Source organism: Mixophyes fleayi, chromosome 1, assembly GCF_038048845.1.
Source record: "Mixophyes fleayi isolate aMixFle1 chromosome 1, aMixFle1.hap1, whole genome shotgun sequence".
Classification (NCBI taxonomy): Eukaryota; Metazoa; Chordata; class Amphibia; order Anura; family Limnodynastidae; genus Mixophyes; species Mixophyes fleayi.
In genome coordinates this window covers 335,958-354,547 of record NC_134402.1, presented here as the reverse complement: position 1 = coordinate 354,547, position 18,590 = coordinate 335,958, and the positions used below count along the sequence as shown (strand labels likewise).

The 18,590-nt window shown below is 45.4% G+C and overlaps 1 protein-coding gene across 2 annotated transcripts in view; it reads right to left on the bottom strand.

Moving 5' to 3' along the window:
• Positions 1 to 18,590, bottom strand: part of LOC142096023 (uncharacterized) — a 194,895-nt gene that overhangs the window by 74,205 nt on the left and 102,100 nt on the right. For both annotated transcript variants that reach the window (XM_075178498.1, XM_075178507.1), the window contains one exon: positions 16,159 to 16,380. In XM_075178498.1, the coding sequence (XP_075034599.1) occupies positions 16,159 to 16,380 (222 nt within the window). The remainder of the gene's footprint in view (positions 1 to 16,158; positions 16,381 to 18,590) is intronic.

The window sequence follows — 18,590 nt, the reverse complement described above, 5'->3', positions numbered from 1 at the left end:
CTAGTGCCCGTGACACTCTCTATTGTGCAGACCCGAGGTCTGCATTGCCTTGCTGCTACAGTTCAGCACCGCATTTCCCAAAGCGACGGGTCCCGGTTGTTGCTATGGTGACGACCCTTATTACCTTGCTGCAATTGCAAAACTTTGCAGTCCTCACATTAATCTTTGGGGACTATGTTAAGGAACGTTAAATGGGTTATGGTAGGAGAAATCTGAGTTCTCCTGCCATAAAGCCTTCATAAATTATGCGATGACCATTTTACGGCTGTTTTCTCTGTTTTATTTGCTGATCGCACTTTAATAAATAGACGCCTATTAATTTAAAGGAATTACATAGTTCAGGAAACATTTTCGTTTTTATTATGTGCCCACTATTTGGCTGCCTCTATTGCTGTGCACCTGGACTGCAACCTCACCAGACAGCCAGGAGGAGGTGAGAGTTTTTATATTTATTTTACAAATGTCAAGTGTGTGAGGGGCTGGGAAGTGAGTATTGGGGGAAAGAGGCGCGGAGGGTTCAAGCTTTGCTTTGGGTGCCGAGCAACCTTGCACCGACCCTGATTCAAAGATTTGTCTCAAAAACCATTTGTTAGGAACCCCAATGTTAGGAACCCCTCCAACTGTACTGCCGCGGCTCGTGACTGTAGCCCCCGCTTGAGGAGGGGTCAATGCACCCCGACACCCTGGTTTTGTGGGAAATTTCTTAAAGAATTATTTTATGAGTCTCTCAGCATGGAGACGCTTCTGTGGTATCCAGTTTCGCTCTTCTGGGCCGTAACCCTTCCAATAGACCAAGAACTGGACCTGCCCCTGAACTTTCCTTGAGTCCAGAATTTTTTCAATGATGAACTCGCGATCTCCATTTACAAGCAGAGGCTGAGGTCTTTTAGAGGAAGATTGATTAAACTTGCTAAGAGCAACAGCCTTTTTCAGAAGAGAGCAATGGAAAGTACAGGGAATTTTTTAATGAAGGTGGTAGTTTGAGTCGGAATGCCACTGGATTCACTTTCCTTTCAATCAAAAATGGTCAGATGAATCAGGGACCAAGTTTCTTGCAAGGTTGCCTCAATTTGATGTTTCGTGTGGACAACCATACACGATCTCCTGCTTTTTATACACATGGACCACGATGGCGATCAGCAAAGGCTTTAGACCTAAGAGAGGTTTGAATCAGTGCGGAATGTACCTTCTTCCAAACAGACTTCAATCGGGATACAACAGTAGATGTCCTTTAATCACCAATGGTAACGGCAGAAGAAAGAGAGTTCGCTTTTGGTTGGAACCCAAAATTGCAGAAGAACGGGGAGGTACGTGTTGCAGAGTGTTATAGGCAAACTCTGCCCAAGATAAAAGAGAGGACCAGTTGTCATGGAACTTGGAAACGTAGATGCATAGAAATTGTTCGAGGGATTGATTGGTTCTTTTCATCTGACCACTTGACTGAGGGTGTTAGGCTGAGGATAAATTAACTTTGATTCTGAGGGAATTACAGAAAGACTTCCAAAACTGTGCAATGAATTGGGACCCTCGGTCCGAGACGATGTCTTGTGGAAGGCCATGGAGACGGAAGACATGGGTAATAAATAAGTTGGCCAAACTTCTGGCATCCGGCAATTTGAGTAAGGGTATAAAGTGTGCCATCTTGCTGAATCGATCAACAACTACCCAAATGGTGTTATGACCCGAGGACAAAGGGAGGTCGACAATAAAGTCCATGGAAATATGGGTCCAAGGCCTGTTTGGAATTGGCAAGGGTAGAAGTTGACCTGGAGGACGGATTCTGGAAGACTTGTTCCTGGCACCTTCTGGGCAGGTGCAGACATAGTTTTCCACATCAGAAGACAAGGTGGGCCACCAAAGCCAGCGGGAAAGTATTTCTATGGTCCTCTGGATACCAGGATGACCTGCTGAGCGGTTGTCGTGGCATTCGATGAGAGCCGACTTCCTCAGATGAACTGGGACAAACAATTTATCAGATGGTAATAATGTGAGATGCTCCTTCTAACCAATGCCGCCATTCTTCGAGGGCCCGCTTGATGGCCAATAACTCTCTATTCCCAACATCGTAATTAATTTCGGCAGATGAGAATTTCCAGATATGCACATGGGTGCAATTTTTTGCTTTGAGGATCTCTTTGAGAGAGAATGGCGCCTCCTCCTACATCTGAGGCATCTACTTCTACAATGAACGGGAGCTCAGGATCTGGGTGCCTGAGAACATGTGCCGATGTGAAGGCGACTTTAAGGGCAGAAAAGCTCGCCAACGCCTCCGAAGACCAATTAGCTGGGTCTGCGCCCTTCCGGGTGAGGGCAGTAATAGGAGCCACCAAAGATGAAAAGGAGCGTATAAACCTCCGGTAATAGTTGGCGAAGCCAAGGAACCGTTGGATCGCCTTGAGGTTAGTAGGAAGAACCCAGTCTTGGATTGCTTGGACTTTACTGGGGTCCATGGAGAGGCCAGATGAAGAAATGATGTAGCCTAAGAAGGCCACCCTGGGGACTTTGAACTCGCACTTCTCCAATTTTGCGTAGAGGTGGTGTTGACGTAACTTCTCCAGAACTTCCCGAAAGTGTTGGTGGTGCTGGGACAAGGACTGAGAATAAATTAAAATATCATCTAAATAAACCATCACGGTCTTACCCAAGAATTCTCGCAAGATGTCATTGATTAGATCTTGGAAGACCTCCGGGGCGTTACACAATCCAAATGGCATCACCAAATATTCATAATGCCCAGAGAGGGTAATTAACACCATCTTCCATTCATCTCCTTGTCTGATGCGGATGAGATTATAAGCGCCCCGCAGGTCAATCTTAGAGAAAATGGTGGCAGACTTGAGCTGGTCAAACAGAACAGAAATCAAGGGCAGCGAATAAGTATTTTTAACTGGGATTTTATTCAGCCCACGATAGTCGATGCAGGGTCTCAGACTGCCGTCTTTTTTGGCAGCGAAGAAACATCCAGCACCTACAGGAGATTTGGAGAGGCGGATGAATCCTTTCTTTAGGTTCTCCTCCACGTAGTGTTCCATCGCTTGTGTTTCAGGGGCAGACAAAGAATACAGACACCCTTTGGGCAATTTTGAACCCGGCACAAGCTCGATAGCGCAGTCATAGTCCTGATGAGGCGGGAGAGAGTCGGCCTTCTGTTTACAGAACACATCAATGAAGTCCTGGTAGGGTGCAGGCAACAATTCCGGACTAGGCTGCAGAGTTCTGAGAGGCGGGATCAAACAAGAAGTAGAGTACTCTGGACTCCAACGGATGATCTTCCCTCTTTTCCAATCAATAACGGGATTATGACTTTGCACCATGGATACCCCAGAATCAAAGGAGCGGAGGGACAAGTGATCAGGAAGAATGTGAGTTCTTCAGTATGGAGAGCGCCTACAGATAAGCGTACCAATGGAGTCTTGGCGAGTATTCGCCCCCAACCAGGAGATTACCATCCAAGCCGCAGGCGGTGATGCTCGAATCCAGTTTGACTTCGGTAATTCCAAGGGTTTGAGCCAACAGGATGTCCAGGAAGTTACCTGCTGCCACGCTATCAAGGAAGGCCGACAAGTCAGTAGAACGATGTCTGAAGGCTAAGCGTGCAGGGACTAACAGAGAATTTTCCGAAGTGGTTCTGCTAGGACAGAAATGAATTATGTGGCCCACTTTGCCACAATACAAACAGAGACCTAGAGAGCAATGTCTGGAACGTTCTTCTGGAGGCAGACGGTGGGCGCCCAACTGCATGGGTTCCAGGGAATCCGGAAGAGTAGGACCAGACTTGGGTGGCAAGCAAGGGAATATAAAGGATTCTCGTTCAGTTTTTCTCTCTCGGATTCGACAATCTTAATGACAAGCTGCATCAAATCTTCAAGTGAGGCTGGTATAGGATACTGACCTAGGGAATCCTTAATTTGCTCGGTAAGGCCCAAGCAGAGTTGACTCCGCAGTGCCGGATCATTCCAGGCACTATCAGTTGACCATTGCCGGAATTCTTCAGAACGATGTCCTTGCCTTAATGCCCGGATATGAGACTCAGCTGAGGCCACTCTGTCTGGGTCGTCGTATAGCAACCCCAAGGCCTGGAAGAAGGCATCCACGGTTTGTAAGGCTGGACTTGTTGGTGGAAGGGAGAAGCCCAAGACTGAGGATCGCCCTGAAGTAGGGAGATAACAATCCCTACTTGTTGCTATTCGGAACCAGAGGAGCGTGGTCTCAGGCGGAAGTATAACTTGCAACTCTCCTTAAAGTTGTGGAAAACGGACCAAACGCTGAGCCAATCCCCGGATCATTTGATACAGGGTGTCAACATGGCCAGCCAGAACTTAAAATGGAGACGATTTGGTTCCGCTTTCATCCATTCAAATTTTTGTCTCCGGAATTTCTGTTAGGCCCGTTATAATGTTAGAAACCCCAATGTTAGGAACCCCTCCAACCAGTACAACAAAGCCCGGAGACTACTCCAAAAGTCTGGTGTTCACTGTTGCCCCTAGTGGTGGGCACAGACTTGACTGGAGACAGACAGAGGGTCGTGAAATGTGTACCGGCTGGGAAGAACCCAGGAAGGCGGAGTGAGGTCCAGCAGCAGACAGCGTATCCAGTAAACAAGCCGAGGTCAGAGGTCACAGGCAAAACAGCAGCGTAAGAGTCCAGGCAATATATCAGGGTCAGAAGCACAGGTACAGAGTCCTGGAACAGGCAAGGGTCATACACGGGTAATCAATCTCAGGTTAAACACCAAACACAGGAACAAATAGCAGGCAGCAGTACTGAAACAGGACACTATAACCGTCAGTGAGGCTCAGACCTCACTGCCTTAAATAGTACTAAGAGCCAATCAGGACAGAGGAGGACAGGGCTGACAATCAGCCTCAGGAGGCAGCTAATGAATTACCGTATATACTCGTGTATAAGCCGAGTTTTTCAGCACATTTTTTGTGCTGAAAAAAGCCCCGGACCCTAACCCTAACCCTCCTACATCTATGCCACAAGGATATTAACAGAGCATATAAACTAAAGAACGCGCCCGGCTGCTAGTTCACTCCAGGATGCGGTGTACTGCCGCGGCTGGTGACATAATTCAAGTGAATTCCACTTTGCTGTTGAGATGTAAACGCATTGGCAGAATAAGAGACTGGTTTCCTGCCGTGTTTACTTCTGAACATCATATTGGAAGTCACTTGGATGGTTTATGAGACACATCTTTGTGATTCCAACACTACACAGTGCAATGTGCTCTTCAACCACATAAGGATTATTATGCACTTTTCTCTCAGATAACCTTGTGATACCTTCACGTATGTTGTGTAAGTGCTGATGTTCCAGGCTTTGACCCTTTGTGCATACACTACGTACTTCCATATTTATCCATGTCATTCTCACACACTTTCCAAACCAATGATCTTCGGCTTGTAGTGGTGGCTGATTGTAGATGGGGAATGGCTTCTATTTCTTGTATTAGAAACTTACTTGGAACACAGTAAAGCACATAGATCATGTGCATCTTCTTATTAAATAGACATAAAGAAATTGCACTTACATCAGTCAATTAGTAACAATCAGAAGATCACAGTTGGAGCAGTCCAAGGTCTGTGTTTCTTCTACAAATTTCAGGGACCTACACCCTTCGGGAGGCAATGCAGAACTCATGTACAATATGCTAATGTATCTGGGTAACATACACAAACCCTAGTCTATGCAAAGTAGCATAAACTATACATGAGGAAAGAAACATAAAATACACACAATAATAAATACAAAATCACATGAAAAAGAATAATCCAGATCTATAAAAACTCAATTATAAAACTATGAATAAATCTAAAACAAATTAAAATAATGTAATAAAAAACACAGTATTCCAGCCATAAAGATTAATTAATACCTAAAAACATACTGATTAATTATTCCTAAAACCATATATATTTATGTCTCCAAGAAAATATGAAAATGATGATTATTATAACACAGTCCACAGTCCGTACATGGCAGTATTACAAACAGGGAAGTAATACAAGTGGGGTGTCAGGGTGAGGGCCCAAATAAACTATTACATTGATAAATATGAATGTCCTGATGTCCCCTCAGACCAAAGTGGTTAAAAACATTTGGTCAGTCAGTCCATGGGGGGAAGTAATTAGGTTCAGCTCAAACCTTCTTTCAGAAAACTAACATAAGATATGCAGATCACAGCCATTTTTTTCTTATGATCAATCGTGTCCTTTCCTCATACTTGCCAACTCTGCCTGAATGTCCGGGAGACTCCCTGAAATAGGGGTGATCTCCCTCACTCCCTGAAGAGTCTGGCATTCTCCCTGATGCTGAGCCAGTACAAGACGTGGTTGGCTTCGCCATCTGTGGCATGATGACACAGTTCAGAAATTGTGTCCTATGTCCATGTATTGATGCCTATGGAGGTGGCCATTTTCATGGAGACCAAGATTTAATTAAAGACTGACAGGAAAGACCAGGGCCGTAACTAGGGCTGTGCGACAGGGGCGACCGCCCAGGGCGCAAGGCTAAAGGGGGCGCAATTTAGGAATATTTTAGGTTAATTTGGTTAAAATTGAGGGCTAGGGGGGCGGCATTTGTCTTTCTCGCCCAGGGCACTAGAATTCTAAGTTACGGCTCTGGGAAAGACAACATGACTTCAGTAATGGAGACAAAAATGTAAAAGACACTTCAGTCTCTAGAGATTCATTAGCTGCTTTTCTTTAACGCATAGTTGCCTACTCTCCCGGAATGTTCGGGAGACTCCCGCATTTCTGGGAGACCTCCCGGGAGAGCAGGGCAACCTCCCAGTTCTCACCCCTGCAATAGATAAGTGGCGGGGATGGGGCTTAATGACGCAAATATCGCGTCATCCTAGCCTCCTCCTTCTGCTGTAATTGGAAAAAATTGTGACAATCATTTAGGGGGCAGGGCCAAAATTATGCAATTCATCAAGGCCCGCCCCCTCACGCCCACCTCGCCCAGGATCTCCCTGAAGCCAACGAGGAAAAGTTGGCAAGTATGCCTTTCCTACTTATGGTAGGCTATCTAATTAAGGTAATGTAAAAACAAGTAAACTACTAGGTGTAAATTAGGGAAAACCATACACTAATTAGCCAGAGAACCTTTTAGGTGACAGGTTACCTATACATATATATCTGTCTTTCTATGTGCCACAGTGCACATAGGGGCAATATCAGCACAAGGGTTGTGACGTATAGATAACAACTGGGCAGAGAAACCAGTCACATATCTTTCGGAATGATATTTAATATTGTTGTAGTTTCAGGGTTAGGGTTTCATATTTGATATGTAAATATGTAGGTTGTGACTGGTTTATTGAAGGGAGACTTATGTCTCTGGAATATGTCCAAGAAAAGTTATGTAAGGTCAAAAGTTTTGGACAAACCATTATTGACACCCAGGGGGCATTTCCACCCCCACATTAGCACATACACTGCCCCTCTGAATACTTTCACGGTGAAACCTGCTTGTGAGAGGGCAAATTGTCAGCTATTGGGACTCAATCTAATTGAAGGACTTTTCATTTAATTCTGCCTTGTCCCTGGCATGCTGACTATACATAAGATTTATTCTCTGTAATTTCAGACCGTTTGTTTTTACACCTATTTTACATTTATTTTTTTGTATGTTATATATTATATGTTCTTTTACTATGAAATCAAAATGACCTTTGCGATTAGAACGCTCTTACTGTGCATTTACTACAGGCAAACGCCCCTCCCCCACCACTTTCCCTCCCTGAAATCTTAGGCTGTCCTTTGCTGCCTTCGCAGCGTATGGTCCGGATCTGGGCTTGCGCAGAGTCATTTTGCAGATGATACGCATGAAATCACCATTTACATTCCTTGATGAATCAGGCCCATTAACTTTAATAAAAAAATGTATTTTATTACTAAAAGAAAACCCTTGTGCCCTATATGTTGTCACGCGCCGTCCGTGTGTCGCGTCTTCCGCACAGGTTCGGACGCCAGCTTCCGTTCCTAGACGGCCGGTTGCTAGGCAACCGGTCGTCACTTCTGGGTCCCAGCAGCCGCGCGCCCCGTTGCCTAGCAACGGGACGCGATCCACAGCATCCGGCGGTGGTGTCCAGCGTCACCACCGCCGTAGGAAGTCCTGCCTCCAGCCTCCCCTATAAAAGGTTGACTCTGGCACCTAACGAGTGCCAGAGTATTAGGTCTCATCCTAGCTCCAGCGTTCCTGTTGTATCCTATCTGTGACTCCAGTGTTTTACCCGGCTTGTTCCTGACTATCCCTATTCTGTGCTCCCTGTGGATTGATCCCGGCTTGTTATTTACCATTCTTCTGCGCTCCTGATACCTGACCCAGCTATCACCTGACTACAGACTTGGATTCTCCCTGTGGCATCTACTGATCTCTCGGTTCTGACCCGGCCTGCCTGACACCGCTTCCATCCTTTCGCTTCACTGGTTGCTCCCTCTGAGGACCGCGACCTGCGTGTTTAGACCATACTTCCTTGCGGGGGTTCCTGGTGAAGACCTGGAACACGTTAGACTCTGCGCCTCTTTGGTGAGTAGTGCCAAAACCAGTAAGAAATATTCCAGATACGTGACAGTATACTCTGGCCATGACGTCAGATGGAACAGGTGAGCCCTCAGCTCGGGATCTCCTTATCCATCTGGGCCGCCGAGTGGAACAGCAGGAGGCGGACCAAGCTCGTTTACTCCAGTGTGTCCAAGGAATTATGCCGCTGCTAGACACTTTACAGGCGGTCCAACCCCCCAAGTAGAACCCTCCATTGCCCCCTCTCTCCCCGCTGCGGCCGCAGTGGCTCCATCTCCCTCCCTGACTTCATCTACCGGGCTTAGGATTCCTACTCCGGAGAAGTACGACGGAGATCCGTAGAGGTGCAGAGGGTTCCTCAACCAGTGCGCCATCCACTTTGAGTGCAACTCTTTAGCCTTCTCTTCCGAGCGTACCAAGGTGGCTTTTATAATATCACTTCTCAGTGGGCAAGCCTTAGCCTGGGCTTCACCGCTATGGTAGCGCAACAATCCTTTGCTAGAGAGTTCGGCTACTTTTATTGACATGTTCCGGAGAGTCTTCGATGAACCAGGTCGCGTTTCTTCTGCCGCTTCCAGTCTCCTGAATCTCCGGCAAGGTTCCATGTCTGTCGGCCAGTATGCGGTAAAATTCTGCACTCTTTCTTCTGAGCTTCGGTGGAATAATGAGGCCCTCCTTGCTATCTTCTGGCAGGGTCTTACTGACCGAGTCAAAGATGAACTTGTCACCAGAGAACTTCCCTCGGAACTGGACTCCCTTATTTCTCTGTGTATCAGGGTTGATCTCCGCTTCAGGGAGAGAACTTCAGAGAGATCCTCTACAAGACGTACCCCTCGACTGGCTCCTCAATTGCAAAACCCCCTATCTTTCATGGAAGAGCCTATGCAGCTAGGTCGTTCAAGATTGACGCCCGAAGAACGCGAGAGATGGTTCAAGCAGAAATTATGTTTATACTGCGGGGAGGCTGGGCATGTATTAAGTCTCTGCCCTAAGAGACTGGGAAATGCCTCCTCTTAGACCATGGTTGTCCAACCCGTGGCCCGTGGGCCGCATGCGGCCCAGCATGCCTGTACATGTGGCCCAGCAGGAGTTTTGGTTGTGGCAAGGGGGCAGCGCTGAAGAAAAAATCCTGCAAAAAAAAAAAAAGAAAATACTTACCTTGCGGTCACGTCAGCTGGCGCTCCGGCTCCCTCCCTGGACTCCTCCTCCGTGTGGCGTTCGCAGTGAATGTCGGGGGTGACGTCATCACACCCGACATCCATTGCGTAGCGCAGCACAGGGGAGTCACCCGCGCGAACTATCAGCAGCAGTGAAAGATTATCCAGTATCTTATTGTTTTAAACAAACTTTAGATCCACACTCAGCGCTGGAATACCAACTGCAGTAGATAACGGCTCCTAATACAGCTGTACACAAGCTGTAGGTTGGTTACATAGATACTGATACTAAGGGAGTCGTTGCAGCGCTACTGGGTTTTCTATTAATCCAAAATACAGAGAGAGAGGTTTTAAACTGTTATCCTACAGATAATAATCTATTCCATTCATATAAAAAACAATAAGGAATCAGAGAAAATGCAGGAGACTTGACTGAACATTTAAGCAATCACTGACTTTCAAACGGTAGTCGTATTCTTCACACTCTAATTGAAACTTTTCAATTTGCAGACTATAAGAAATGAACTTACAGTCAAGTAGTAAACGATGTTCACGTAGCAGTTACTTGTATCAGATGATATACTGCAGTTTTTCCCCAAAGAGTTCTGTGTCAATCCTCCACGATACAGCTGATTCCCGTATCTTATTGTTGTTACTCTGAATTTGGACTTTCTGCACCATGCAGTTATGAACTAGCTGTGTTCTCTGTATGTATCTAATAAAAATATTAAGAGATAATTGTATTTTTAATATTTTAAACCATTTTAAATGTGCAGTGCTGAGTAGGGTGAAATTATCACCCACTGTTACCCTCATCGGAGGCTGCTCCATGAGCCATTTTTCCCGCCACCCTATCTTTAAATCTCTGTAGATTTCTATTAGTCCTCCTGATGCTCCTATATCGGTGACCATTTCAAACTGGTCAATAAAAAAAATGATTCATGGGTGCAGAAAGAGAGGAAAAAAAAGTTTTGGGCATTTAATTCCCCGAACCCCACTAAGGGGCAGATGCAGGTAAGTTAAATTGTAGCTGGTAATGGGACTACTGCTTTAATCATGATTCTGCAACAGGTTTCCTAACTCTTACTAACTTCATTTCCAAGTAAGTTTAATATGTTAACTATGTTTTCTATGGTTTTTCCGATGATCAGCTATCGTTAGTGTTAGTGTATTTTATGTGTGGCCCAAACCAACTCAATGTCTTCCAATGTGGCCCAGGGAAGCTAAAAGGTTGGACACCCCTGTCTTAGAGGGAGGCCGCCCTAGGAGTTGCCGTTTCCACTCTCTATTCTACCTCTAATCCTGAGTTCCTGATGTCCGTCCAGTTTATGACCACTATAGGACCCCAGCAAACCTTGGCCTTCGTGGATTCCGGTGCCGCAGGAAATTACATCTCGGCCTCTCTTGCTTCACAGCTCCAATTGTCCATTCAAGATCTGCCTCGACCGTTTACACTCACAGCCATGGATGGTAACCGCGTCAGCAACGGTATCATCTCCAGCATCACGAGTGCGGTTCAGCTATTGGTAGGAGCCTTACATCAAGAGTGGATCCAATTCCTTGTGTTACCTCAATCTGTGAATCCTCTAATTCTGGGCCTTCCTTGGCTTCGAGCCCATTCTCCTCAATTCAACTGGGTCCGAGCCGAAGTTATCTCCTGGGGTCCGCATTGTCATAACAAGTGCTTCTCCTCCCCTCGTCCACGAGTCTGTATTACTCGCACCGTTCCTGAAGAGTCTACTCTTCTGTCGGCCTATCAGGCCTTTAAAGATGTCTTTTCCAAGAAGAGGTCGGAGATCCTGCTGCCTCATCACCCTTGGGATTGCCCGATTGAACTGATTCCGGGCAAACAGATTCCCCGTGGCAGGACTTATCTCTTGTCTTTACCTGAGAGTCAAGCTATGTCACAATACATTTCCGAGGATCCCGGGAATTCATCAGAAAATCCTCGTCTCCAGCTGGCGCAGGGTTCTTTTTCGTTAAAAAGAAGGATGGGGGCCTTCACCCCTGTATCGACTACCGACAACTGAACAAAATCACCATCAAGAATCGCTATCCATTACCCCTCATCACCGATCTTTTTGATAAGATCAGCGGAGCACAAGTCTTTTCCAAACTGGACTTACGAGGGGCCTATAATCTTGTGCATGTTCGTCAAGGAGACGAATGGAAGACTTCATTCAATACGCGAGACGGACACTTTGAATACCTTGTGATGCCCTTTGGGCTTTGCAACACCCCCGCAGTCTTCCAGTCCTTTGTCAATGAAGTCTTCCAAGACATCCTATATCGTTTTGTCGTTGTCTATTTGGACGATATCCGAATATTCTCACAAGATATAAATTCCCATCGATGCCATGTGAAGGAGGTCTTATCACGTTTACACACCCACCAACTGTACTGCAAACTAGAAATATGTATCTTCGAGGTCAAGCAGATTCCTTTTCTTGGATACATCGTTTCAGGTTCTGGACTGCGCATGGATCCGCAGAAGGTATCAGCCGTCACTAGTTGGCCTCGTCCCCAAGGTACCAAGGCCATCCAAAGATTCATTGGCTTCACCAACTACTACAGGCAATTCATCAAGAACTTATCCTCTGTAATGGCTCCAATAACTGCCTTGACTCGAAAATCGGCCAATCCTAAGAGTTGACCTCCTGACGCTCTAGAGGCTTTCGACCGTCTGAAACAAGCATTCATGTCTGCCCCCGTTCTCTCCCAGCCGGACCAATTGAAACCTTTTTTCCTTGAAGTTGATGCATCCGCTGTTGGTATAGGGGCAGTCCTGTTCCAGAAATCCGAACTTAGCCCACATCTCCCCTGTGGGTTCTTTTCTAAAAAGTTTCTTATTCATGAAAAGAATTACAGCATAGGTGACAAGGAACGCCTCGCAATCAAATCTGCCCTGGAAGAATGGTGCCATCTCCTGGAAGGTTCCCGTCATCCTGTGACAGTCTTAACGGACCATAAGAATCTGCTCTACATTAGTTAAGCACAGTGTCTCAATCCACGTCAGGCATGATGGGCATCTTTCTTTTCTCGTTTTAACTTAATCCTGACCTACTGTCTTGGTTCCAAAAATATGCGGGCAGATGCCCCTTCCCGTTCATTCGATAATTCTGATCTATGTTCTCCCTTGGAGCCTCTACCCATCATCACACTCACCAGTATCATTTCCTTTACCGGGACCTCTGTTAAGACACCCCCCCCAGAGGTAGCTCCTACTTGGAGACGAACTTGCGAACCAAAGCTCTATGCTGGGCACACTCCTCTAAACTATCTGGACATGCTGGAGTCAAGAAAACATACGAGTTCCTACGTCGACGATTCTGGTGGCCAACCTTACACTCCGATGTTCGAGAATTCGTGGCTTCATGTGCAACTTGTGCCCGTTGTAAGAATCCGAGATCAGCACCTTCTGGTCTTCTGCAACCACTTCCCATTCCCGACCTTCCATGGCAAAGCATATCTATGGATTTCATCACCAATCTCCCTGTTAGTAATGGGTTTACTACTATTTGGGTTGTGGTTGACAGATTCTCTAAGATGGTCCACTTCGTACCCTTGGTTGCTCTTCCATCTGCATCTCAACTGGCTACTATCTTCATCAAAGAGATCTTTAGACTTCATGGCTGTCCTCGTGAAATCATCTCGGATCGTGGAGTCCAATTTGTGTCACAGTTCTGGAAGGCCTTTTGTAAGACACTTGGTTCTGAACTGAAATATTAATCTGGCTATCATCCTCAAACCAATGGCCAGACAGAGCGCGTTAACCAAGACTTGGAGGTCTTTCTACGATGTTTTTCATCAGAGAACCAATCCAAATAGTCTAGTCTCCTACCCTGGGCAGAATTTGCGCATAATTTTCACCATCATAAGTCCTCAGGTTCCTCTCCCTTCTCTGTCGTTTATGGAACCCAACCCACCCTCCCTAACTTCTCCAGTCATGTTCCATCTCCGGTTCCCACTGCTGATACCCTAATTCGGGACTTCTCTCGCATTTGGGCAAAGACCAAAACCAAACTCCAGGAGACTTCCCAACGTTACAAGCAAGCCGCTGATCGGCATAGAAGAAATATTCCCTTGCTTCAGGTCCATGACAAGGTTTGGTTGTCCACTCGCAACCTCCAACTTCGAGTACCCTCTCAGAAATTGGCTCCACGTTATATTGGCCCTTTCCCTATTACTCATGTTATCAACCCGGTAACATATAGACTCCGGCTGCCTCCCTCTTTAAGGATTCACAATGTGTTGCATGTTTCCCTCCTCAAACCATTAATCCTTAATAAGTTTCCTCACTTGCCCCGTCATCCTGCTCCTATTCGAACTGCTGTAGGTGAAGAATTTGAAGTTAGTCGCATCATAGATTTCTGTATTCTTCATGGACGACATCAATTCTTGCTTCACTGGAGAGGTTTCGGGCCAGGGGAGAGATCCTGGGTGAATAAAGAAGATCTCCACGCCCCACGTCTATTGAAACAATTCTTCAAAGGGACATCTATCCGACAAATAGAGAGAGGAGGTACTGTCACGCGCCGTCCCTGTGTCGCGTTCTCCGCACAGAGACCGACGCCTGCTTACGTTCCTAGACAGCCGGTTCCTAGGCAACCGGTCGTCACTTCCGGGTCCCGGCAGCCGCACGCCCCGTTGCCTAGCAACGGGACGCGATCCACAGCATCTGGCGATGGTGTCCAGCATCACCACCGCCGTAGGAAGTCCTGCCTCCAGCCTCCCCTATAAAAGGTTGACTCTGGCACCTAATGAGCTCCAGCGTTCCTGTTGTATCCTATCTGTGACTCCAGTGTATTACCCGGCTTGTTCCTGACTATCCCTATTCTGTGCTCCCTGTGGATTGACCCCGGCTTGTTATTGACCATTCTTCTGCGCTCCTGATACCTGACCCAGCTAGCCCCTGACTACAGACTTGGATTCTCCCTGTGGCATCTACTGATCTCTCAGTTCTGACCCGGCCTGCCTGACACCGCTTCCATCCTTCACTGGTTGCTCCCTCTGAGGACCGCGACCTGCGTGTTCCCGCAGCTAAGACCATACTTCCTTGCGGGGGTTCCTGGTGAAGACCTGGAACACGTTAGACTCCGCGCCTCTTTGGTGAGTAGTGCCAAAACCAGTAAGAAATATTCCAGATACGTGACATATGTGCAGAATGATTTTCTGACAGGTGAACTGGTTACAATGTCTGAACTTCTTTGAAGGACCTGGTAAAGAAGGTGCAAGTTAATAGCTTTAGAATAAATAAATCTTGGTTCGCCACGGGCTAACAGGGGTTTCAATTTTTTTGCGGTGATTACTAAAACCTGAAATAATAATAATATACTGTACAAGATTAGTATCAGTTTGTGCTTTCTTTCAATACATACAAGTTGTCACATTCTACGCTGTCAATCTTTGTTTTTATTTAATTTGAAAGACATGGATTGTAACTCTTATAAAATCTGTATAAAACATAGATTGGACCTTCAGAAGTTTATTTTGATAGGAAGAAGTTGGCTTTTGTGTTTGACATATTAGGATTAGGGTTAACCCTCATCCTAACCCTAACCCTAACCCTCATCCTAACCCTCGTCCTAACCCTCGTCCTAACCCTAATCCTAACCCTAATCCTAACCCTAATACTAACCCTAATACTAACCCTAACCAACTCTTCGTATAACCACTTCTAGCATCAAAGTGTTTGAATCAACCTCTTACAATGTGTCAAAGTAATAAGGAAATAAGACCACATTTAACAATAAGGACAACAGACAGTATGCGGAAAACAAGGTTCAAATAAAGAATGATCTTCTCCAGCCAATAACAATCATCTATACATCAATGCCAATGACCTGAGAAAATAGTGTTCCCAATAGTTTCTGGCATATTAGCAAATAGACTAAACATAGTATGACACATCACATGTAATAAGTTTAGAGGGTGCGTCTCTAGAACTGCGGTGGAGAAGAATTGTGAAGTGATAAAAGCTGCTGAGCTTACCTGAAAAGGAGCTACAACCTCTATAGACATATTATATATTGATTTATTTTGTATTTAGCATAAGTGGGGTTGATAGTAGAGTTTTAACTGTACCAGGTGGCTTTTTCCCCAGTCAAGTGCGTGTCTCCCTTAATGACTCTTCACATGTCAGATGGGGGTCTACGTGGTAGGAATCTGATAATACTACCCCAAGGGCCAGAATCAAGATTCAGCAGGAGGACCATGGTGAGACCTTATCTACACACATCTATGAACATAGAGTCACACATCGGGGATTACAAGTTGGTCTTTAGTGCCCATTACCTATGAAGAAATAGCATAGTGAGTGTGGTGTCTCATCCAGCTAGAAAGAGAACTTAGTATACTCTGGTAGCTAAAATAAAATACTAAAAACACAATAAGATTATCCTGTGTAACACCATGAGCAGAGGCACATCAGATGTGGGATATCTCACCACCTTTAGGTGACCAGTGACTGTACCTGAGTGTAGTGTCCACACATTTGTCCTTCCTGACAGATATTTGTAGTGAAGTTGTAGAAGTCACGTTCACGATGCCAGTCATCCAAACCTAGTCCCACATCCAGGCCAGAACCGGACATCATAAATAGGTTCTCTCCTCTAAAGCCTCTGTCTTCATTATGTTCCCAGATGCACTTTGCAGCGTAAGATGTAGCCAGGTCCTCCAGATTCGTGTCCCAGTGCTGAGAAGAGAGTGATGTGCTGTTATGTGTGTAGTGTTTAATAAACAGACCATACGTCATATTTCCTCATACTTATATTACCCAACTAACCAATAATAATACAGAAGTGAGAACATGTATCCTCCAGTATTTACCACTCATACCATAATATATAAGTACACCTACAGTATAATATATCCATATACCTATAGCATAATATATAAACATACCTATAGCGTAATATATAGGTATACCTCTATAATACAACTATAGTATCATATGTAAAGTATAACTATAGTATAAAATATAAATATACCTAGGAGCAGATTCAATTGACCGCTTTATTCTTGAGAGTAACACAGCTTGCACCATTACCGTTAATATGGTGATTGTAACCCAGACTTCTGCTTGTGGCTCCCTGAGCCGCGAGCAAAAATCAGCGCTGAAATTACTGTACTAACAGTAATAATGCGCAATAACAATGGTAGTGGGAGAAGCCGCCCTTCTTACTGGATGTAAGTGCAGCCTATGTGATGATAGGGGGAGTTCCCACCCTCTAAAGTAATAATGCGCAGACTGCGTTACTCTCAAGAGTAACATGGTCAATTGAATCTGCCTCCTAAAGTAAATTGAGGGCTTGATTGAAGAACACTGGTCACATGTGTTTGTTAGGCAGATATATTCATTGTAGAATGACTGCATAGCCAGTGATGACAGCATAGTTAGTGTGTCTCTAGTTTTAAGTGTGTCAGTTAAAAGTGTAACAAATTTAAATAGCATAATTCTGAGTTATACCGGAGTTACACAGGAGGAAACAGGAGAAGAACATTCAATTCAATAACTTTAACAGCCGCACCCTGCTGCCAGAAACTAAAAAGACACACTTCTTACAATCATCTTTCTTACCTTTCTTCCTCCCTTCTTCTATTAGCTAGTGATATATCACCTAATCCAGGTCCCCCTAAATTCTCCCACACTCATATATCTGAACACTACAGAAATCCAGCAAACCTCAAACACATCACCTGTCTCCCCTCTCTTCCAAAGTCCTTTAAATGTGCCCTTTGGAATGCCCGCTCTGTTTGTAACAAACTTACCTCCGTACATGATCTCTTTCTCTCAAACAACCTCAACCTTCTGGCAATAACAGAAACATGGCTCATGCAATCAGACACTGCCTCACCTGCAGCCCTTTCACATGGTGGCCTCCATCTCACCCACACCCCAGACCAGGAGGCAGACAAGGAGGGGGGTTGGACTACTTCTCTCCCCACAGTGCACGTTCACAGTTCTACCAAATGTCCCATCACTCACGTTCATATCTTTTGAAGTACATACTGTTAGGATTTTTAGTCCATTCTCTCTACGTGTTGCGGTGATCTATCGTCCCCCTGGAGCACACCAACAATTTATTGAGGATTTCTCTGCATGGCTATCTCACTTCTTATCTACTGACATCCCCACCATCATCATGGGTGATTTCAACATCCCTATTTCTAATCCACGTTCCAATTAGAGATGAGCGCACTCGGATTTATGAAATCCGAGCCCACCCGAACGTTGCCGATCCGAGTCGGATCCGAGACAGATCCGGGAATTGGCGCCAAATTCAAATCTGAAACTGAGGCTCTGACTCATAATCCCGTTGTCGGATCTCACGATACTCGGATCCTATAAATTCCCCGCTAGTCGCCGCCATCTTCACTCGGGCATTGATCAGGGTAGAGGGAGGGTGTGTTAGGTGGTCCTCTGTCCTGGTAGATCTCGTGCTGTTCAGTTAAGTTCTGTGCTGTGCTGTGCTGTGCTGTGCTGTGCTGTGCTGTGCTCAGTCCAGTGGTGCTGTGTCCTGTGCTCTGTCCTTCTGAGGTCAGTGGTGCTGCTGGGTCCTGTGCTGTGTCCTGTTCAGTCCAGTGGTGCTGTGTCCTGTGCTCTGTGCTTCTAAGGGCATAGTTTTTTTCCCCAATATTCCAAAGTGTTTAAAAAAATAAAAAAAAGTTATTTAAAAAAAATACAAAAAACTAATTACATTTTTTTTTAATTACAACAAAATTTGCACAACCAATCCTGCAGTATAAGCCCATTGGTACTGCAATATTACCAAGTTCACACATTCAGCAGTAAAAGTCCAGTGGTACTGCAATATTACAAAGTTCACTGATTCAGCAGTGTATAAGTTCAGTGGTACTGCTATTACAAAGTTCACTGATTCAGCAGTATAAGTCCAGTGCTAC